The sequence below is a fragment of the Cydia pomonella genome, chromosome 12 (assembly GCF_033807575.1).
Source record: "Cydia pomonella isolate Wapato2018A chromosome 12, ilCydPomo1, whole genome shotgun sequence".
In the NCBI taxonomy this organism is placed as follows: Eukaryota; Metazoa; Arthropoda; class Insecta; order Lepidoptera; family Tortricidae; genus Cydia; species Cydia pomonella.
Window position 1 is genome coordinate 3,319,407 of NC_084714.1, and position 23,586 is coordinate 3,342,992.

The 23,586-nt window shown below is 36.9% G+C and overlaps 1 protein-coding gene across 4 annotated transcripts in view; it reads right to left on the minus strand.

The window, feature by feature from the left end:
* LOC133523284 (alanine aminotransferase 2-like) overlaps positions 1-23,586 on the minus strand; it is a 33,020-nt gene that overhangs the window by 5,484 nt on the left and 3,950 nt on the right. For 3 of the 4 annotated variants that reach the window (XM_061858788.1, XM_061858786.1, XM_061858787.1), the window contains exons 3-11: positions 12,418-12,507; positions 10,277-10,371; positions 9,487-9,677; positions 6,912-7,111; positions 5,413-5,541; positions 4,189-4,258; positions 3,148-3,230; positions 992-1,048; positions 41-184 (exon numbers count right to left, since the gene is read on the minus strand). In XM_061858788.1, coding sequence (XP_061714772.1) covers positions 41-184; positions 992-1,048; positions 3,148-3,230; positions 4,189-4,258; positions 5,413-5,541; positions 6,912-7,111; positions 9,487-9,677; positions 10,277-10,371; positions 12,418-12,507 — 1,059 coding nt within the window. Of the gene's footprint in view, positions 1-40; positions 185-991; positions 1,049-3,147; positions 3,231-4,188; positions 4,259-5,412; positions 5,542-6,911; positions 7,112-9,486; positions 9,678-10,276; positions 10,372-12,417; positions 12,508-22,814; positions 22,820-23,586 lie in introns of those variants that run through there. The other variant, XM_061858789.1, reaches the window with a different exon arrangement.

A 23,586-nucleotide genomic window follows, 5' to 3' on the forward strand; every position in this document is an offset into this window, starting at 1 on the left:
CGTGGTATATATAAAAAAAAGTCTAGAATAATAAATTTACCTGAACAACATTGCATTTGAATCCCTGCATAGAGTTGAAGGTGTTTGCGATCATCTTGGCTCGCTTGTTCAGGGAGTCCAGTACGGCAGTCTTCTCCTTGATCCACAGCTCGTAAGAGGGCTCGCCTTTACTGGGCGGCTTGGCCTGAAAACAGTTCATAAGCATATATTGTTGGTTTGACGACCGGTTTGGCCTAGTGGGTAGTGACCCTGCCTACGAAGCTGATGGTCCCGGGTTCAAATCCTGGTAAGGGCATTTATTCGTGTGATGAGCATGGATATTTGTTCCTGAGTCATGGGCGTTTTCTATGTATTTAAGTATTTATAAATATTTATATATTATATATATCGTTGTCTAAGTACCCTCAACACAAGCCTTATTGAGCTTACTGTGGGACTTAGTTAATTTGTGTAATAATGTCCTATAATATTTATTTTTATTTATTATTATTATTTATTGTTATCGCGGGAGCAAAAACAAGCCTGTCAAAGAACAGGGTCTACCAGTATGAGGTTCTTCAAAAAAGATTTTTAAAGGGTCGGCAACGCGCATGTAACACCTCTGGAGTTGCAGGCGTCCATAGGCTACGGTGACTGCTTACCATCAGGCGGGCTGTATGCTTGCTAGCCACGTCGTGGTGAAAAAAAAAAAAAGTAACAGAATGTCGGTTCTGTGATAGATAACGCAGCTCTACAAAAAACATTTTTTTTTGTTACCCTGGCTATATTTTTAAGTGCCCAGTTTACGAATATATTCATAATAGTATTGAATGTGCTCTAGTTTTTTATGATTTTAGCGTATTTTATATCATATATTTTGATTTTTTAATGTAAAATGAAAATAAAGACTTAAAAAGTGTAGAGCTAATCTTCCAAAATCATTGATAGTTTCATAAATTGTGAGCATAAATACATCGGAAATCAAAGGCAACAAAAACAGTGTAATACTTACGACTAAATCCACCGCCGACTGTCCTAGCACGGTGGGACACAGCATGGCTGATATACACTGAAACATTTACATTTCATTCATCCAAATGCATCATTAAGGGAAAATCTGAAGCGATACACGCAATTTTGAGGCTTTGGTCTCGGACCGTCTAGAACGCAAAATAACTAGTGTAATATTTTGCCTATATCCCTTTTAGTCTACATCGCAAACGGTCTAGAACACAAAATGACCACTTATAGGTAGGTTAGGTTAGTTAGTTATCTTTTAATGGCCGAAGGCCAAACCGCACAGAAATAGGAGTCCGTCGAAATCGCTAACGTAAAGGTAAATCGATGATACGTAGATAAATAAAGGTTTAAATAATTGTAGTCATTTTGTGTTCTAGACCGTTTGCGATGTAGACTAAAAGGGATATAGGCAAAATATTACACTAGTTATTTTGTGTTCTAGACAGTCCGAGACCAACCCGTTTTGAGTTACGAGGCAGATTTCATAAAAAAAAATGCAAAGAGTAATATTTAAAACATCAGTTTTTGAAAACGTGACACGGTCGGGAATCGAACCCGGCTGGTTAAAAACTCTGCTTTCCTTTTTTTGTTATAACGATTAAAATATTAAAACGTAAAATGCCGTACTACGTAGATTTCGTGTGTTTGATTTGTTTGTAACGTATTTTAATATGTTAAGTTTCTAACTTCTTAGGATTCGTTGCCAAGCGGACCCCAGGCTCATGAGCCGTGGCAATGCCAGGACAACGAAAAGAAGATAATGAGAAGTTAGAAACTAAAGGAAATAGTTAAAATTGTATTCAATCAAAAGATTTACCTATTTTGCATACAGTACGTTTTTCAGTACCTCTAGTGTAAATAAATTCGATTTCCAAACGTGACGTACGCGTTTGCGTTTAGTCTCATTTTGTATTGGATTTCGAAAGAGCGCGCCAAGCGGGACGTTTTGGAACCTCAAAATCCTATACAAAATGAGACTTAACGCAAACGCGTTCGTCACGTTATGATGTCGATCAAAGTTACACTAGGGGTACTGGCATTAGAAAGAAGGTACGCGATTTTGACGTGTCTATTGAAATAGTTATTTACGATACAAGTGCGAAAAATAGGAAATTCGTGACGAGTGGCGAAAAATTAAAACACGACCGAAGGGAGTTTTAAATTGACACGAGTTGCGAATTATGTATTCGCACATGTATCGTATTACGTTTTACAGTACATATGACCCTTTAAATTTTGGACATAGTTACATAATGGGCAAATTTACGCACTAGTGCGGAAAAGTAGCACTATATGTACTGTAAAACACTTTTACAGTACATATGGTGCTACTTTACCGCACTAGTGCGAAAATTAGCATATTACGTTACTATGTCGAACATTTAAAGGCCATATGTACTGTAAAACGTTGTAAGATACACGTGCGAATAGATAATTCGCAACTCGTGTCACCACTCGTTTCGAATTTCCTACTTTCTGCACTTGTATCGTAAATGACTATTGAAAAATAAGTCACATATAACAATTATAAATCATACACGATCATTTACATTCCTTTACTTCCAAAAGTAATAATTACTGTTTTTTTTTTTCAATATCTTTTTATTGAAGATTGTTTACCTTTATTCTAATGAAAAAAACGAACTATATTTTCACTTTTCAGACTTCACATTTCCGCATTCTCATTAACACCAGTAGGGCTAATATGGTCGGCCCTTTATCATTTGTCACCATGCCTGTCACGTTCTAACAAGTATGTAAGTGCGAAATTGATGGGCATAGTGACAAGCGATAAAAATGGAACCATGCTGCCAACACACGTATTCTTATTAACACCAGTAGGGCTAATATGGTCGGCTCTTTATCATTTGTCACCATGCCTGTCACGTTCTAACAAGTATGTAAGTGCGAAAGTGATGGCTATAGTGACAAGCGATAAAAATGGAACCATGCTGCCAACACACGCATTCTTATTAACAAACACCAGTAGGGCTAATATGGTCGGCCCTTTATCATTTGTCACCATGCCTGTCACGTTCTAACAAGTATGTAAGCGCGAAAGTGATGGCTATAGTGACAAGCGATAAAAATGGAACCATGCTGCCAACACAGAAACAAGAATAATTAATACGAGAAATGAATGATCACCTTGTAAAGGTTGGCCTGAACGGCTTTATCGAAGTTGACGAGCTCCATCCAACCGCCTCGAAGACCACACTCGCCCATGTAACCTACGAATTAATACGTTTTTGGCAAAAAAAAACATATTTGATACAAGCTTTTATTGCTGACTGTACTTTTTCCCACAGGCAACCCCAAACACAATTAGGTTGCGTTGTTTCATCACAGAGTTCCTATGGCCACCTCCTGTCTCCGTCATCAGAACAGCTCGACTGTACCATAATATTGCATTGTCACCCGACTTACATATGTATGAAAATTTACAGTTTTCTCGGAAACCGGGAAGTGGGTCAAATTTAACTTGCAAGATTTGACCCGTACATACATACAGTTACATTAAAAATAAATAAAAAATACGTTTTTGGCAAAAATTTCATTTTAGGTACAAGCTTTTATTGCTGACTGTACTTTTTTCCCACAGGCAACTAATACTCATTGAGCAAATTCTAAAAACCCCAAACACAATTAGGTTGCGTTGTTTTATCACAGAGTTCCTATGGCTACCTCCTGTCTCCATCATCAGGTCAGCTCGAAGGTACCATAATATTGCATTGTCACCCGCCTTACATATGTGTGCAAATTTACAGTTTTCTCGGAAACCGAGAAGTGGGTCAAATTTAACTTGCAAGATTTGACCCGTACATACATACAGTTACATTAAAAATACATAAAAAATAAACATTTATTACAGACCTTGGTCCATACACTGTTAGTTATAACTTAATTTCTTAAACACGTTAAAAATTATACTAAATTTGCAAGCTAAATAAAAGCTTGTAAAAATGGTGCTATATAAGGCGCCGTACAGCGACATCTAGTTTTAGAAACTCACCTTTGCTTATTAAATAAAAAATAAACATTTATTTCAGACCTTGGTCCATACACTGTTAGTTTTAACTTAATTTCTTAAACACTAAAAATTATACTAAATTTGCAAGTTAAATAAAAGCTTGTAAAAATGGTGCTATATAAGGCGCCGTACAGCGACATCTAGTTTTAGAAACTCACCTTTGCTTATAGACATGAAGGAAGCCAATTCAAGTTCATTCGTGTACGGGGCACCCAATTCTCTCAACACCTGAAAAACATTAAAACCTGAATAAATACTATAAACTGAAATACATGTCAGAAATACTAAAGAGTCAGCGTTATTAGATACGACCAAGCTAAGTGTGCAGCGATTTTGATAGCCCAGTCTGTGCAAATGTTAAGTAAACGTCATAATTTCATAGAAGTTTGACGTATAAAATAACACTTGCAGACATGTTAAAAACGGTGCCAACTTATCTTGGTCTGACTCTGACCTTTTTTACGCCGTGTCTAGCACAAAAGTTGTCACTCGGACGCCACGTCAACGAATTGTCAAAACTGAAATTAAGCTTTATAACGTAGGTCTATGTTGCTTTGTGCTCTGTGACGGATATATCCGTCATTGGCGTCAAAAAGGAAAAATCCGTCGTGTGATGTAATTTATGGATGACCCCTAATAGATATAATGCTGAGAACTATCAAAACAAACATAAATCCTTATTGTAACAAACATTCTAAGGGAGCCGTAACGTTTAATAAACGAGTCTGAATTTGAAATTCGAAAATACGGTACACAATTGAATAAATTGCTGGCGTGTTAGGAAAGTATGGTTGTAAGAGGAAATAATATCGGCTTTGACGATCTGTCTGGCCTAGTGGGTATATAGTGATCCTGCGAAGTCGATGGTCCCGGGTTCAAATCCTGGCAAGGGCATTTATTCGTGTGATGAGCATGGATATTTGTTCCTTAATTATGGATATTTTCTATGTATTTAAGTATTTATACAATACAATACAATACAAATATACTTTATTGCACACCTCAATACAGAAACAGTACAAATAATACAACACATAAAGAAGAGGTAAACAACAGGCGGTCTTATCGCTAAAAAGCGATCTCTTCCAGACAACCTTTAGGTAGCGGAATTAAAAAAAAAAAAAAAAATATGTTATGACAGTAGGTGTTCCAGATGCAATAAAAGAAGTCTAGCACAGAATAAACACAAAACTAAGCAATATAATTATCATATCTGTATAATTATATATAATATATACATATTTATAAATATGTATATATTATATATCGTTGTCTAAGTACCCGCAACACAAGCCTTAAAGCTTACCGTGGGACTTATTGTTAGTCAATTTGTGTAATAATACTAATAATGTCCTATAATATTCATTTATTTATCAGCTTACCTTTTTGAATGAGAAGAACTTGCTTCCCTCGGCATACACGTTGTCCTGATAAACTTCATCGGCCAATAGCAGCAGGTTGTGCCGGTGAGCGAATTTGATTATCGTCTCAATGTTGGACCGCGTTAAGACCTGGAACGAATATAAATACAATATCAAAAACAAGTGTACAAATTGAGGGAAAATACGCTACAACGCAACAGTTCTTAGATATAGTCGAGCAATTGTCCGAGGGATCTAAGTTCACACATTTGACATGTGTCTAATGAAGTTTCTAGTGATGAGGCCTAAGACGTATCGTTTGTCAAATCTAGCGATTATAAACGACGTATGCTAGACCAGCCCGTGCCCGGGCCGGGGCGTCCGACACGTCATTTTCTATGACGGCTGATTGGTGATCACGTGGGGCTTTCCAAAGAAAACGAGGCGCCGGGAGCTCCGGCTCGGGCCGATTTAGCGTGAGTCGTCCTTTAGTCGAATCGATTTTACAACCGATTTTTGCATGTCTGTATTGTATCGTATGTATTATTAACTAAGTTTTTTTTTTCACATCGTAATTAATTTCATTGTCATTTTGTTTTTGTTTTAAATGTATCGTTTATTATTATATAATCGATTTTTATCAACTTACGGAAATGTCTTATTAATCGAAATAACAGACTCGACCACAACACTGTTCTTAAAAAAGAACGACATAATAGGTAACTGTTTGCGTGATATATTATTATCCTAAAAATTCAATAGGTAACTAAGATCTAAAAATATGAAACGTATGTTATGTTTCAGAAAAGCGAAATATTGTTTTTTAAGTACATGACAATCTCTAATATTATTACGGGATTTTATTTATAATTTTAATGACTCATGCGCGTTTACGTTCTGCGGGCGTTGTCATGTGTCAAATGTGTAAACTTTGATTTCTAAAATAATATCAGGTGAACTTTTTCCTTTATACCAGCCTAAGCCGAAAAGTTTACCTGATATTACCTCTAATTTACGTATGTAAATTATGGGTATAGCCTGTGTTGTCGGCTTGCTGCGTTATCATAGATATAACTCCACTAAGAAAGCACTTTTTTTGAAGTGGAAACTTCTTTAGCGGCGCTGTGCACTTTTTGTGATGGGGAAAAAATGTTAAAATCGCGACAGGTCACGTGACCGACAGTTTCTACTGAAAACTACTCTTCTCGAAAGTGTACCGACCCCTGCCCTAAGTGGGTTAAATTGGAGTTGAAAGTATTTAACGTGAACTGAATCTAGTTTTATGGTCTCTACTCGTCAACCGAAGAGAGTGCAAAGGTAAGGGATTTTTACAGTTGGCTGCCACGGTTGTTCCTTAAGATGAGAAGAATGCCTTTAACTTGAAGACTAACCTGTCCCGTGGGGTTCAATCTCTTTCTAGCTCCGCTTCGCCCAACGCCCAGGCGTTGTCTTTCCTCTTCGTCACTTGGGTCAGGTCGTACTCATCTGATTCAAGAAATATGAAAAGCATGTCTACATACCTGTCCCGTGGGATTGCCCGGATTGATAACAGCGATGGCCCGAACATTGCAGTCCTTCGCGCTTTTCAAGGCCCTTTCTAGCTCCGCTTCGTCCAACGCCCAGGCGTTATCTTCGTCTAAGTAGTAGCCCACTTGAGTGAGACCGTATTCAGCTAGGGATGCTGAGTACAGTGGGTACTGGGGGATAGGGATGAGAACACCTGAAAGGAAGATATTAGGTAAGTTATTTTCGAATTTTGGGACCCGGGTACGTCCTTAAACTACGTCCAAAAGAGAGGTATGGGCATTGTGAATGTCATCTCGCTTTGTGTGGTAGGGCACAGCCAGTGGATGTCATTCCAGATCTAGAGCAGAGCCCAACTGGGGAAGTGCCTCCACCTTACAGAAAACAGCAGCCAAATAACACTAGACCCTACTCATAGTGTTGTGTTCCTGCCGGTGAGTAAGGTTGCCAGAGCTCAATGAGGGGGGGCGGGTTTAGGGTCGGCAACGCGCATGTGACTCCTCTGGAGTTGCAGGCGTACATAGGCTACGGTGACTGCTTACCATCAGGCGGGCCGTATGCTTGTTTGCCACCGACGTAGTATTAAAAAAAAAGAATATATGATGCAAAACGAAAGGTGTTTAACCCTTTGAACACCACGCGTATCGTCGGAATGCACAAAGGTTTATATTGGGCACGTTAGTTGACGTCTCTAGCGGTTGAAGCGGTTAAAATAGAATATAATATGTAATTTATTGAGAAAACTTTATTGCTAATGTTACATTATGCGTGTACGTTTACTTATAACCAAAGAGAATATGAAATAGAGGTGTATTGTCAAAGAAAACTTTGTAGCCACGTACATTTACTATCATCTTTCGATATATGATTAAAACTTTTAGAACGCTATTTGACTTTGCTCCTATTTTCTCTTATTTTTTCATTGATATGTCTTAAATTTGTTAGATATTAAAAAGTGGCGCCATCGGTGGCGGATGAGTAAAATTATAAAATTGTCTTGTCTTGTCTTAAAAACGAAGAAGAGTATTTTGAATTTTTAATCAAAAAAAAATTACTCTTAATAAAAACATATTTTTACAAGCAAACCCTTGAGTGATCACTAGTATATAGAACTAGCATCGATAGTTGAGTTTATCGATACAGGAAATCCCTACTTGTCAAACTATTTTGCCCCGCGGATTCCTATGTCTGGATATAACAATATAGTATTGTTGTTGACTGACATAATTAGGCCTAATTTCAGCTCATACGGATACTAACAAATGACAGAATAATTGTTTTCAGATTTTGAAGAGCTTATGTAGTTACGAATATAGGCTACGATGACTGCTTACCATCAGGCGGGCCGTATGCTTGTTTGCCACCGATGTGGTATAAAAAATGTTGTTTTTTTTCAACTGATGCTTTTTTTTACAGAAAGTAATCTTTTAATATCACAAAATAAAAAAATAAAATTATATTTTTAATTTTTATTTTTTATTTTATTTTAGTTATGCTTGACATCGTGATTTTATATGTCTAACAAATAACGTATTACAATAATACTCCACTTCACATAAGCAATATTAATCTCTACCACAAGTATTAAATTAAAACATTAATGCACGTTGAAGGTCACATAGTAATTGCTTCGCTGACTAACTCATTTGTTTGAATACCAATGAGATGAACATTGTCGTTTCAACCTATACCTAAGATAATTACACATATATGTCATATACTGCCTGACGCTTACCTCAGTACGGTGAGTCTAGGCGTCAAACAAACTAGGTAAGTATTTTAGAAGAAAATTAAGTCATATTTCGGCAAATAGATGATCAGTAGACGCGTCAGGCTATGGAGACCCTCTGCACTTCTCTGCACTATCTTTGTATACATTTTTTGTGATTTTGAAACCCTAAGAAGATAGAATTTCATCAAACAAATCACAAAAAAGTTGAAAAATTTTAATGCCATAAGAAGCGCCGCGACTAACAATGTCGTCCCATTTCGCTGAGTGACTGTCGCGACACTCGATGTATTCGGCGACTTGTTGTCGGATCAGTTCGATGACATCGAGAGACGAGGAAAGACACATTTTCCGCTAGCTTCTTGATAAATATTAAGTTGGATGACAGGGTGAGAAAAGGACAAAATACGATGGCATTAGTTCAGTAAAAAACTCACCGTAAAATCTCCCCTAAAGACCATACCTGAAGGTTTCCCTCCTAAGTCGTTACACAGTAGTTGCAGCACATTCTTGATTGGAAGCACCGTCAGTAAGGAAAATGTCGTCCCATTCTACTGGGAAACCGCCGCGACGCTCTATGTAACGCTAAATGACCTTAGATCAGTTTGATGTAATTGAGAGACAAGGACGGATACATATTCGCCTATTTCGGCTTCTTGTTAACTAACAAGACAGTTAAACACGATGGCCTTATTTCAGAAGTGGGATACACCTATAAACTTACCTTGCGGAGAGAAAGGTAATGTCATGAAGGATCTCTGTACCTCTCTGCTTTCTACAATGTCTTTGTTTAGCTTTCGTGTGATGTAGAAGCCCTAAAAAGGAGGCATTTCTTTGCTCACCTGAAGGTTTTCCTCCCAAGTCATTACAAAGAAGCTGAAGGACATTTTTAATGCCATTGGAAGCGCCGCCAGTAAGGACAATGTCGTCCCATTTCGCCGGGTGACCGTCGCGACGCTCGATGTATTCGGCGACGTGTCGACGGATTAGTTCGATGCCGTGTGATGCGGTGTAAGAGCCGACTGATTGGCCACTGTAATCAACATACACAATTCATTAGTATTGTTAACAGTTCTAAAGTACAAAGATCAGAGTATGTTGCACTGAGCAGTCTGTCACTATTAGAAAAAGGAAAATTTCGGAGTACACTTCTGATTGATGTTGAGAAGTCCGTCCATAGTGGTTGGGCCGATAGGGATAGGGAGAGAACAGGAGCCCCCTTTTCATTGGCGCGAAGCATAAAGTCATGTTTTTATTTTTAGATTTAAGCCACTGGCAGACCCTGCAACGCACAATAGAGCGTGCGTGAGCTGTGAGGACTGCATCTGTTTATAGGCTTTATTGTTAGTTTTCGATTCAGATCACGAGGTGACAGACCCTCCAACACGCACGGTCTCCATTATATGGTGCAACCGGCGCTTAGTCCTAAACACGGGTTGTATATTGTGTACCTTTGTTCTAAATTGGCTTATCCCACGGACTGGCCTTGAAATAATATAGCCCACTGCAGAATCCTCTGCCATAACGGCAGTTCAAAACGACACAAATTACCGTATCCACCAATTGGTTCGTCATTTTAGTGGGATGCAAAAACGCAGCAGAGCTTACGTATCAACAAACTCGTGTACATACCCGCAACCTTCAAGGATTTCTCTGGCGCGCTTTTTCACGTCACTGGGAAAGTCGTATGTGTCGATAAGCTCGGGAAACGAGACGCAAGCCAACACCTGTTGAAGATTCACTCGTTAATATTTTAGTTATCATGGTCAATGTCGGCGGTTTATTTTACTGTCTTTCTAAAAAGCGTAACCCATTGCATACGCTGTAATCACTGCATCGTTTCCACTTATCGAGATTCAACTGTAGATAAGTTTTGGTGATTCATTTAACCCTTATCCAGGTGGCACCAATCTACAAGGTTTTCCCAAAAAAGCCAAATATATTCCAATTAATCCAGTTTTGATGATTCATTTGAAGACAAGTAACACTTCCTGAAAGTGTAATCTAATTTGAACCTTATTCCGGTTTCCGGTAATTAATGGACAACCCTAGGCAAAGCCAAGGCTGGTCCAGAAAATGGACTTATAGGTCTAGAAAGTTTCGTGGTTTTCGAGATAGTCGAACTTTACTTTGTTTATAACCAGCATCTTACTTACTCAGATCAAATTAATTGTATAAAAAAGAAAATATTTAATTGAGAATATCGGTCTGACCACTATACAGCTCTAAAGGTGCAAATAGGAACGCGGCAACGTGTCGCGGCCGGTTTGAAGGTTGTCCGTTAATTAACAGACACTCTGTATTTGTAAAGTAGCCCACTGATTAACAGTCTGCCGGACGATATCGGCCTGTCAGTTGTTCGGAACTGTCAACTTTTTGTTCTAACTGACAGGCCGATATCGTCCGGCAGACTGTTAATCAGTGGGCCCCTTAAGGGAACCTCAGCAGGACATCAAGGTCGACCATACACGTAATACATTACACGTTACCTACTGAATGAACTGACCGCAGCCACTAGAATTACACTGGCCTTGACATCGTCGACCGGATATTTTGTCATAATACACTCACGCGGTTATTGTTACGGAAAAAAATAATTTAGAGGTTTTGAATGTTGGGCCATAAAGGTGACGAATGATCAGAGATTGCATGTCGCAGAGCTGAGAATGTGCAAGTTGCGGAAAATGTACTAAAAGTTGGAAAGATTCTCAGAAACTTCCGGATTTCACACAATATAAATGTTTAAATTTGGAAATGGAAAGTTTCGTTTCCCATACGAAATATTTAGATTATTGAGAAGTTTCCGAACCTATACCCTTCTAAGTCCCAGCCAACCACAATGCCACTGAAATTGGAACCTACAGTGTAGGAAATGGAGTTCATTTTGCTGTTTTGAAAACGGAAAGAAACGAAGCAAATTCAACTCTGTTCCAATTAAATATGATTTAAATTTCATCAAATGAATAAGTCCTATAGATAGGACCTTGGGCTTTGGGAGGATACCATGTCGAAATTTCGCAATTTTTGAAACTATCATGGAAAACAACGTGCTGCGATTATATAAATTTAATAAAAACCCATAAGTTGTTTATAGATATACATATAGACACGATAAACGTCTTTGTTATCAAATAACCTTTGTCACACGACCTTAACATATAACCAGCTGAATCTAATATAGATTTTAATTTAAACTTGGAACTAATCAAATCGTATGTCTCGATACCTAACTACTCGTAAATAACATTACCGTAAACTTGTTAACATTGCCACCATGTCAAAAGATTGTGAATCAAACAGCTGTTTAGTTGAAAATGTTTCTTTAAACTAGGCAATGTTTGGCACCTTGGACCAAAATGACCAAATCCACAATCTACTTCCGATTTTTTTCCTCCACAAACTCCCCGAAATTTAAAAAAAATTCTAGGCGCTTTCCTGTTCTCTGGAAAATAAAACTTTATCTAACCTTTTATTCTTCCTATCATCTAATTTTTCAATTCCAATAGGTTTCCACAACGCTCGAGTAACTACACATTTAGCATCGCTAGCTCCCCAGCTATTATAATAAGCTCAATAAGTTAAGTGTGGCAAACGGGTATGTGTGGCTGGCCTTAATAATAGGCCTGTTTACACATTAATTAGTGATTATTGCAAGTTCATAGGTAAATTTACTACTTGCTACTAGCGTTCGTAATCAAACAGACCCCAATGTGAATGTCAGCCACATTTCCCCGCAGCCACTCTTACCCGTATTGACCTTACTGCATACTGACCTGTCTGATGAAGGTGATGGGTTTCTGTCCCATAGCGTGAGCATCTCCTATGTTGGCTTTGATCACCCTCTTGAAAGGTTTCTGAGCGCCCTGGAACAATACAATATACCTATATACCATTTTGTACCATTTGGCGTTGAAACTCTAGGTCCATGGGGTCCTAGCGCGCACAAGTTTTTTGGAGAAATCGCGAAACGTCTGGTTGACGTAACTGGTGACCGAAGAGCTGGCGGCTTCCTCGCACAACGTATCAGTATTGCGATACAACGAGGAAATACCGCCAGCATCCTTGGTACAATGCCTCAAGGGCCTATTTTAGATATAAGCTAGTTATAGTAATCATCTGTATATATCCATTATGTATATTGTTATCTCAATAAATATATTTTATATAATATACCTATAAGCTAAAAAACAATGACTTTGTGACACGGTTAGGGCGTGAGCGGTTTAACGGAAAATAACGGGAAAAAAGGGAAAATAGTATGACTAGTATGAGCAACGCTAACTGGCGCGGACGCGTGCAACGGATTTTACCTACAATGGCACCCGCGCCAGCATGCGGACGCCCTCATTGCCTTTTGTACTTTAGATCCCCAAAGTATAAGGACTCGTCAATCGTTGTTGCTAATATTACAAAGGAGGTAAAGCTGTTGTTTAGTCTCTCGTGGTAATATTGATACTCGAGTAAGCGAAAGATTCCAAAAAGAAGTGTTGTACTTGTAGAGCAGTAAAACGTTCTCGAGAAAAATGCAAAAAATTACAGAATAGATTGTTTTGGAAGCGCTGAATATTCGGCATAACATGCCTACATTTTAAGTCACATTTTTTTATGAAAACTGTTTTCTAACAAAGCACTACGTTTGCTAAGATTTAATTTTTGCTGCTCAGAACTAGTGAATGTAGTTAGCCATGATATAAATCACGGCTACTGCGAGGAAATAAGAAAACATTTGCATAACTATAAGTACGAGTAGTATAAGTACTTTAATAGAAATTAATATTTATATTGGCGTGAGGACATTTGTTGAAAGAAAGAACATTTATATTTTCTTCTAGTAGATCTCATTTTTATAGCGTAGATACGTCTTTCTTGTATTTTTTAGTCAAACAAAATGTACACTATCCGATTCAGTAAGTATTTTCCGATCCCGCCTTTTTTACTTTTTTTATCACTTTTAAGAGACGTTTTTCTGTTGTTTGCTTCAAACCGACTAAACTTAGAAGCTTTTTGTTAACAAACCACAAACAGCTACACAAGGAAAAACGCCTAAAGCATGAACTGAATGATTTTGACGTTTATTTTTTTTAAACAAGTAATTGGTCATATGAATAACCTAATTTTATTTTTGAAGGAATACGTTGCGCCAAAAAAAGACATTTTACCATCACAAATGACACTGGATGATAACAATGATCACCAATGACTGATGATGATAACAATGAAACATTGTAGTAGTGGTGGTTCAGGTGCTACAGCTATTGCCTACTTTCCAGCTTGGTTTTAGACCACCTACTGCCACATTTCCGAACAGTGGCATGAAAAATTATTTGTAATACAAAGAAAGCTCAAACATAGTCTTCGTATTTAACAACTTCCCAAGAATACATTTTAAATATTAAAGTGGTTTGCGGTTATTTTATACTTTCGTTTCTCCTTTATGGTAGGTTCGATAGTTCGTATTCGGCCGAGTTGTAGGAAATATTCGGCCGCATACCGAATACGCTGAATACCGAATAGTTGCCGAATATTTGTGGCATCTCTATTCAGGATCCTTATCATACAGACAAGAGGTTAAAAGTAAAAACATTGTTCGTTAGTCACTTGCAAAATTAAAAGCGTGTGAAAGACAAAGATCTTTCCAATTTAAAATTCGATTAGGCATTGTTGTCCATTAATCACCTATTTCTTCTTTGCCATTGAATAAGTATTGTTGAATGCAATTTAAGCAGTGGCAGGGCCGTCTTTTACGTAATGTGCATATCAAGGTCAGTAATTATTTTCAAGATCAATTCCATCGACTACGTTCTAATATTTAATAAGCTGATGCTGGAGCATTCCATGAAATTGTCTACCGTCGTCTCGAAAAAACTAATTTTCTGAAGATTTACAGGTACAAAAGTTTCCTTTTCTGTGACTAATGGTCAAAAATATGCACAGAAAAATAATCGTCTGAAAAGTCGCAACACAGGAAATAAAATGCGTCCGTACGGAACGCTCCACATAGTAAATAATCATCAACATAAACAAAACCTAAAATTGGCAACTTATTTTTCTAAGCATATACTTTCCGCTACAGACGTGATAGTTTCAAGAAATTTGCAAAGATGTTCGGTAAAATTATACAATATCCTGTTTTCACTTCCGAAATTTCGAAATTTTCGGCGGCACTTAAGTACTTTCCAAGAAACGAACAATAATTAATAAGTACTAATATTTACTATAGGTTTCCTGGAGGGAATCCGTACACTCAAATGAAAATGGACAGGGCACATTTTGCGCTCACAAAAGAACAAATGGACAAAAGATGTCACAGAATGGTACCGAAGAGGAAAGAAAAGACCCCAATGCAAACCGTACATAGGAAGATGGCTTTACTGATGACTGGAGAAGACTCTTAAAAAACCGCGAGGAGTGACAAAGACAGCCTGACAAACATTGACATATATTCTAAGGACTGGCCTTACGGGCAATAACTTAAACTACACGATTGGCTCGAATTCGTGATTGACACCGCTGAACTAGCACCATTCTCAGTGCCCGTAAGGCCCATCCTTGGGTATATGTCAATGCTAAATAAACAGAGAAAGAGTAAAAACATAAATAAATATAAATGGATACTTGTATAACTTAAAAAAAATGTAAAATGAAGTGTCAGGAATAAAGGCTATATCAATTCAATATTACGAAGTACCTAAGTCGTTACACTATAAGTCTATTTTTTTTATCCCGTAGACTAAAATGACATTTCATGTGTTGCTGGTCTTTTACGTCTTATAAATAGTGATGTGCTATAACCGGTACTAACCGAAAATAAACTATTGGGAGTTACTTATATAGGCATGTAACACCATTTTGAGGCATTTAGAAAGTTTGTATCCAAGTCTAAACACAATATTTCTAATATTTAAAAGCGATTTTATTGTAAATTAACCAGTCACCTCGAAGCTCATAATGCAATTTTTAAATGGTTGAGTGGATTAGTAGTGAGAAGATTTTATTTATTATTTACTTCCTATCTATCATGTAGTGCAGTGGTGGGCAAACTTTTTTCATGGGGGGCCAGAAAATTTAAAAAAATCCGAGGAGGGCCGGAACTTCATTTTGATTTGAAACCGTTATCTCTCGAGCTATATACTAATTATTTCGAAGGACCGGCGGCGGGCCGGATGAAAGCCTTGCGCGGGCCGGAGCTGGCCCGCGGGCCGTACTTTGCCCACCACTGATGTAGTGAGTAGATTTCATTAATTGTTTATTATGGATCTAAAATTAATTTAATATTTATCGGTTATTCAAGACCGAAATCAAAGATCAGCACTATTTGTTTTAAGCTGGTCACATTAGTTCTACGTTTGACATTTGTGGTTGTCATTTTAGTCTACAGAATAAAATAACAGACTATAGAATATAGTTGAGAACCTTATGCACATATGTATTAGTCATACACAGTCAATCTACTAACAATATGCGCTAAAACCAGGTCAAAGATATTCAGTCTCTTACCTTGAAAACCACACGAAAACATTTATGTGACCGAATGTAGACCTTATTGAAACCACTCAAGTTCTAGTAACGGTCACTTTTGTGTTTTCGCCCCTTTCAAATCTTGAGACGAGACAGCACCTGGGTTTTAATGAATAGAATATGCAATGTATGAACTTTTATACGTATGTAGGGTACATACTACAATAGATAGCAAATACTATGATACTTATTCAAGTAAATAAAAAAAAATATCACTCAAATGTTTGATTAGTAGTTGCGGTACTAATGATTCCGCTACTCGATGCGAGATGCCGAGATGCCGACTACGAAAATAATAAGCGTTTTGGTAACAGAGCTGATGTATGGAGTGAGCACTCTATGTACTTTTTTTTTCTATGGCGCAGTACAGTTGAGTCGCTCGCGGCACAATACACGTTGGGTCATTTTTGAGCTCTTATATTTAGTCAGAATTTCTATTAGTTATTTTATTAAAAAGAAGAAGATCCTAATACTACACAAATATTTTAAAAGTGCAACTTTGTGTTTGGGTGGTTTTTCCTACATCAGGCAAAAACGACTAAACAAATTTCGCAGAAAGACATACAAATTGTAACCCGGAAAAGGGTTATTATGATATTATTTATAATATCCTAGGGGCAAAATTTTGACGGCCGTTAAAACTTAAATGTAACCCATGGATGTTTATGTTTATCTACTTTCATCATTGTTCATAACATGATAGATAAGACACCAGCAAAAATGTTTCCATCGTACATGACGGATACGTAATAACAAACAAGATTATATCATAATCATTATGTTCATAAAATGTATAACCCAAGAGACATTAGTTAAACAATTCTCAACCTTACTACATTTGTATAAGGTCCACGTGTCCATATTTGTTTGAGTTTATCCTGGAGACGGTTAAATATTGCCATAACCGAATAAACTTTGATTTTGTGCATTTTCCTCGAGTAAATTCTTAGGTTCTACTTAACGTTCGTTACATGTAATTTAACTCTAGGGCTTTATAAGGGTTTAGCATCGCGTTTGATGTATGCCACGGGTGACCAAAGGGCTGGTCAGTATTTTGCCCAAAGAATTAGCATCGCCATTCGACGGGGAAATGCGGCCAGCCTGGGCACACTGCCTGGCTGGCGGCGAGTTAGATGGTGTTTTTTATTTGTAGGGTTTTGTTTAGTGTATACTGTTAGAGTAAGTTGACGAAGCCTGTTGCAGATTTTAGTTACCTTTGTATTGTATTGTGACGAAGCCTGTAGCTGATTATGGGTTTGTGTTCACCTGACGAAGCCTGCGTTGCGGATATAAAATTATGGTCCCTGAATAAAAAGCTGGTATTTAAAATCAATATCAATCAATCAATATCATTTATTTGCAAGAATACTTAATTATAGTTACAGGATGTTCTTGTAGAATATTGTACAGTATTCTATCGTAATTAAACGATGCGCAAATTTTATTGTACAATAATTTTTAGTCCAACACAATGTGTTAGACTGAAAATAACTATACTATTAAATTTAATTAAATTGCATGCAATAACAATTACAATAAATAGATTAGACTATAAAAATTGCATAGCACATATCATTACATCAATTGGACTAATATCAATACAAAACATATCATTACATTAGTTGATTATCATTCTATAACACTTTCATTTCATTATCATTACATTACATAAGATTTATATTGGATTATTAATAATAATGTTAATTATTTGCATGATTGTGCTCAATACCCTCCTTGACACTATAGAAACAGTGTTCTAATAGAAAGCTTGTCATTTTCTTCCTAAATTGAGTTGAGTTTACCTTAATATGTCCATATTACTCTATCACGCATAATGTATACAATGACGAATTATGTTTCACCACACCAACTGGTAAAGGCTCTCTTGATTGGTCAAAAAGTAATGAGAAAGTTTCATTTTATCCACTCTCGTGCGTTGAAACCATCGCAATGCTCAAGATTCCACTTCTCGAACCACTCTCTACGCCTGAACTGAACTGAAACTGAACCAGAAAGTTTTTGAATATTTTGCTTGCTCGGGTATCAATATTAGCACGTGCGGTTAAACAACAACGTTGTCGACGTGTACAACAAATAACTATTGCTAGGTTTGGTTCATTCGTCCGTATTTAAGATTTATCACACCAGCACGGAAAGGTTTTCATTATTCTTTGAAATTAGTGTGCAAAGTTGTATCTATTTTATGCTTTAGTAGTAAAGGATAAAGATTTTCAATTACGTATTATAAGTAACTTAGTTTTGATTTGTGATGTTTTTCAGCTAGAATTTATTTTGTCGAGTCAAATATTTTGGCCAGGTAAAAAAGTACTTATTTACATACGGCGCCGGAAAAAATTTTTTTTTGGACCTACTGCTTCAAAAGTTTCCAAACTAAAGCTCAAGATCATTTGAAACACTCGTCACGCTCGTGGCGAATTTTGGAACTTTTCGCTAGCTCGAGTCTCGATACAACAGGAGACGTAAACAATACCTTTATTCCCTTTAACAAATTAAAGTGGTTGACCTAGTACACATAAGTACGGTGAAATTTAACCATGCTTATTGATTTTGTTCACTTGGTTTAGTTACATAACCTGACCTTTGATACAAACCAGTAGCATTTAAGTTATTATAAGTCTAAGGAAATATCAAACGACCGGTTTGGCCCAGTGAGTAGTGACCCTGCCTACGAAGCTGATAGTCCCGGGTTCAAATCTTTGGTAAGGGCATTTATCCGTGTGATGATGATAATGATATCCGTAGGTGCTCGACAGACAGCAATATATATTTTCGGTATCGTTGGCATGTGTGGTGCTTAGCTATAGTATAGTATAAGATATCTGTCGGTATCATACGGCATATTACTATTTCGGATCGTAACTCATAACTATATAACTCTGAAACCGTTAACTTTTCAGGAATTTCCTTAGGTTATCCTATAGATAGGTTAGGTTTGTTTTATGGCAATTCTGAAATGTTACGCGTTTCTGAGAAAAACCAAATTATGGCTAACGAAAATGCGGACAAACAATACATTATGACTTAAAACGTTATGGGAACAAGAGACCCTTACTATTTATTATCGCTCCATATGTGACGGGTTATAAAATAATTAACGTATTTGCATTCATTATATAATTTCCATAAATATAAAGTCATGAGACACAAACTGCATTCAGTAAAATTAATTATTATACACCGTGTTTTTTTATTGAATTCCGTTAACTCCGGGGTATGGATAAGTACGTTTAAGGAAACTAAAAGGCAAAGTTAAAAAAAAATGTTTAACTTTTATGAAAAGTAATTCAAACAATTGAAAACTGTCACATATCAATGTCATTTCGAACATCGATCGTCCGAGATAGTATTTACGTTTAGTAGCAAATGTACACACTCGTACTAAACACTAACCAATATATGAACAGGCCCTAAGGCAAATGTATACGCTCGTAAGGGCCTTATAAGATAAATTATTGATTATCTCCGTAATGGAGTTAACTAGAATACCGGTGTCTTTGAGAAAGTTACTTAATTTAAGCCCAGGAATGCGCCCTTGAAATTAATCAATAAAACACGGTATATATTAGTTAAATTAATTCCAAACACATAAGGCCTACAACCAGTCAATAAGCGTTCCTGTTCGTACTCTAATATAATGAAGTGGTTATGCCATATCGGGGCCAATTGAGCACTTATCTCGTGATAACACGCAGATCTGAATGCGTCAACATTATATAACTTAAGTGCCGATTTTGTTTTTCTATATAATACCTTATTAGTACAGCAATAAAGCATTATTTTCAATGGGAAAGGGGTAGCACATATAACATCTAAAACTCATCTAACGATAACAGACCACACGCAGATCCGTATGACATTATAGCGACAACGACTAGCAATGTGTATGTACAAAAATGTAATATTTGAAATTGTACTTTATGCGTATAACAATAAAGCATATTTTTCAAAGGTAAAATATAGGGTTTTGGTTATTGTGGTAATAGAAGAGTAGGTTATCAATATCAAACTTATCACAATCCGCTTTCATCGTTTAATGGCAGAACAATTTGACAGTTGAAAACCTACATATGTAAGCTATAAATAAATACCTAATATATGATAACTTGATAAGTACATATGTTTATGATAGAATAATTTAAATTAAGTACAGTAAGCACGTAACTACAGTCAAATGTAAACGTTTTATCTATATTAATATTAGTTAAATTATTATCATATTAATACCAGTTAAATACAGACCTACGTTTTGTGTCCGAAAATAACGTTTCAGTCTACTTATATAACGATGTACAGTTTTTATAGAGAGCAATAAGAACGGCTCACTATGTATGAACATTGTAAAGCCACTAATATATGATCACGCGCCATATTGCGGAATTTCATTGGAACTAAATTTTTCATACTAAACTGAACTGTCGCCATATACCTATATGACATTCGTGACAATAACAGCGCCCTCTTGACAATGATCATATATTTCTGGTCGGGCTTTAACTCGCAAATAAAATCTCTTTAATATAAAATTTGTAGTATCGCTCGCAGATCTATCTGCTTAATAGAAAATTGGTTTAATTACAAAAAAATATACGTAAAACCGGCCAAGTGCGAGTCGGACTCGCACAGGAAGGGTTCCGTACCATTATCTATAAAAACGGTCACCCATCCAAGTACTGACCCCGCCCGACGTTGCTTAACTTCGGTGATTGGATGAGAACCTCGCGATTGGAAATAAATATTTATTTTATTCTGAAATACATAATCTGTAGAAATTTCAACTGGCTAACTATCACGGTTCGTGAGATACAGCCTGGTGACAGACGGACGGACGGACGGACGGATAGCGGAGTCGCAGTAATAGGGTCCCGTTTGACCCTTTGGGTACGGTACCCTAAAAACCTTTTTCCATTACTCTGAAATCGCTCAATATCATATTGATATATGATATATCATGACCGCGAATATCATGTTTTAGAAAAAAAAGTAATCGCTGAATTTCTTCAAAAATAAAATTGCGCATTTTTAGAAGCAATTTTCATATTTTTAGCTTATGGCTCTTATGGGCATATATTATTAAAAATAAAAGATAAAGATAGTTTATTATTCAAGTAGGCATATTATTACAGCGCGCTTATGAACGTCAAAGAAACCTACACCGACTCTAACCCTACACCTCTGACCCGAGAAGATTTAAATCCCCCCTCAATCGGAGGAGGGTATCCCAATATGGACCGGCAAGAAACTCGGCGAGAAAAAATTAACCTACCTATAAATAATACCTATGTTCCTGATTTTTTTTCTAACGAGCGAAAGTCAAAAAATCAGCATTGGAATCGCTGAAATCCTAGAGAAAACCCTCAAGATTGCTGATTAAATTTTTGGCAACTGTATTGTTAGGTATCTAAAAAAGCGATACCTGCGATTTTTTTAAAAGCCCGTTCTCTGAACCTACTACACCTTGAGTGTAGTGTATGTACATGATGTTACCCACACACACACACACACACTTACACTAGCAGTAAGTACCATATTTATGAAACACCCCACGACTTCGTTATATATAAAGTCCAACAGGTATGTAAGGTTTTAAAAAAGTTGTCAGGACACTTTATAAAAATATGACGAAATTCGTGAATCGAAAAACCATGACAAGCAAAATTCTGGCTAACTGCCAATGGCTAAACTAATAAAATTACCATAACTTTCATAAGATGACCTTCGGCAAACTGTTAACTCATACGTGCTCTGAAAATAGCTACAGTCGAGTACAGTCATACTTCAAAAGGATTATAAATGTTGTGCGCATGACTGTGAGGCGTAGCGCCTATGGGACCTGTGTCGAACATACATCTTGGGTCAACCTAGGCCAATCTAAGGGACGCGAACAAGATATACAGTGGAATGAGATAGAAATATCGCTTGCTCCCTCTACAATAAAATGTGTATTGTGTACTAGGCATTAGATATCTGATATCATATCAGTCAAGATTAAAACTGAGATTAAATTATGTTTTCTCAGTTACATTATAAATATATTTTACACATAATCTTAATACTTGTCTTTATCATACAAGATAAAAATGACAATTTGTCCGACCGACTTGTCATCTTGGTACAAATTTGGTACCAAACAGGATGATTGAGCAGCCAATCATTGGCCGCCAATGGACCAATCAAACTAATTTTACTTTTCTGGAATACAAAAACAGCTTAACCTAATAAGGCCCAATGTACATTACAATTACAATGCACACTCCATTCAAATTGAAACGTTTTTCTTGTTTCAGCATTTCTTTTGTTTCAAACGAAATTCATCTCAATTTGCTATAAAACAAGGTTCAAATTAAGAATAAGAAAATGTTGTATGGTGCCTTAAAAGGTTAAAGGATGACTCAAGCTAGACCGGGCCGGGCCCGAGCTGGAGCTTCCGGCGCCTCGTTTTCTATGGAAAGCACCATGTGATCTCCGATCAGCCGTCATAGAAATTGACATGTCGGACGCCTCTGCCCGGGCCCGGCCTGGTCTAGCGTGGGTTATCTTAAAGCAAATTGACTGTGCTGACAGTACAGTAGAAGTCTAAGATCTAAGCACAACTTTATTTTAAAAAGGCGTTAGAGAAAGTGCAGATAATTTTACCCTTTTCAAAGGGATACTACAACTGAGAATTTTTTTCTCATTTTTTACCACTAGAAACAACTGAGAAAAGAAATCTCACTAGTTATCACCAAAGTGAATTGGTGGTAATAACTGGGAATTATTTTTCTTAGTTTTTAATTCACCAAAGTGAATTGGTGGTAATAACTGGGAATTATTTTTCTTGGTTGTTACTACCGGGGACAGGTAGAAAAAGTCTGTTAATTACCACCTAAAGTTGTTACCACTGATAAAAACACAAAACTATGGTTGCTGACTGTACATCACATAGCAATAGCCAGATAAAAGATCTAGAGTGTTAGCAATTACCACTATCAGCCAAGTGTTGAGATAAGCCGGTTATTGGACAATATAGCAAGACTTGTGTAGGTAATGTACGTGATAGCTGATCATTACAGTTGAATTGCAATTTTAATGCACCTCCTATGCATTTATACATGCTTTATATGGTAATATCACTTTTTATGACTTTAATAACATGAATAAAAATAAATATTCAATAAAATTAAGGCCAAGAACCAAGAACCCTTGCACTTCAGCCATGTTAAAGATATTTTTAGACAGACTGTTTGGTACTGACATTTCTGAGAGCTACTGTCACTTCTTCCTCACATTGTCCCGGCATTTTGCCACGGTTCATGGGAGCCAGGGGCCCGCTTGACAATGAATACCCAGAATTGGCACAGGCATTAGTTTTTACGAAAGCGACTTCCATCTGACCTTCCAACCCAGAGGGTAAACTAAGCCTTATT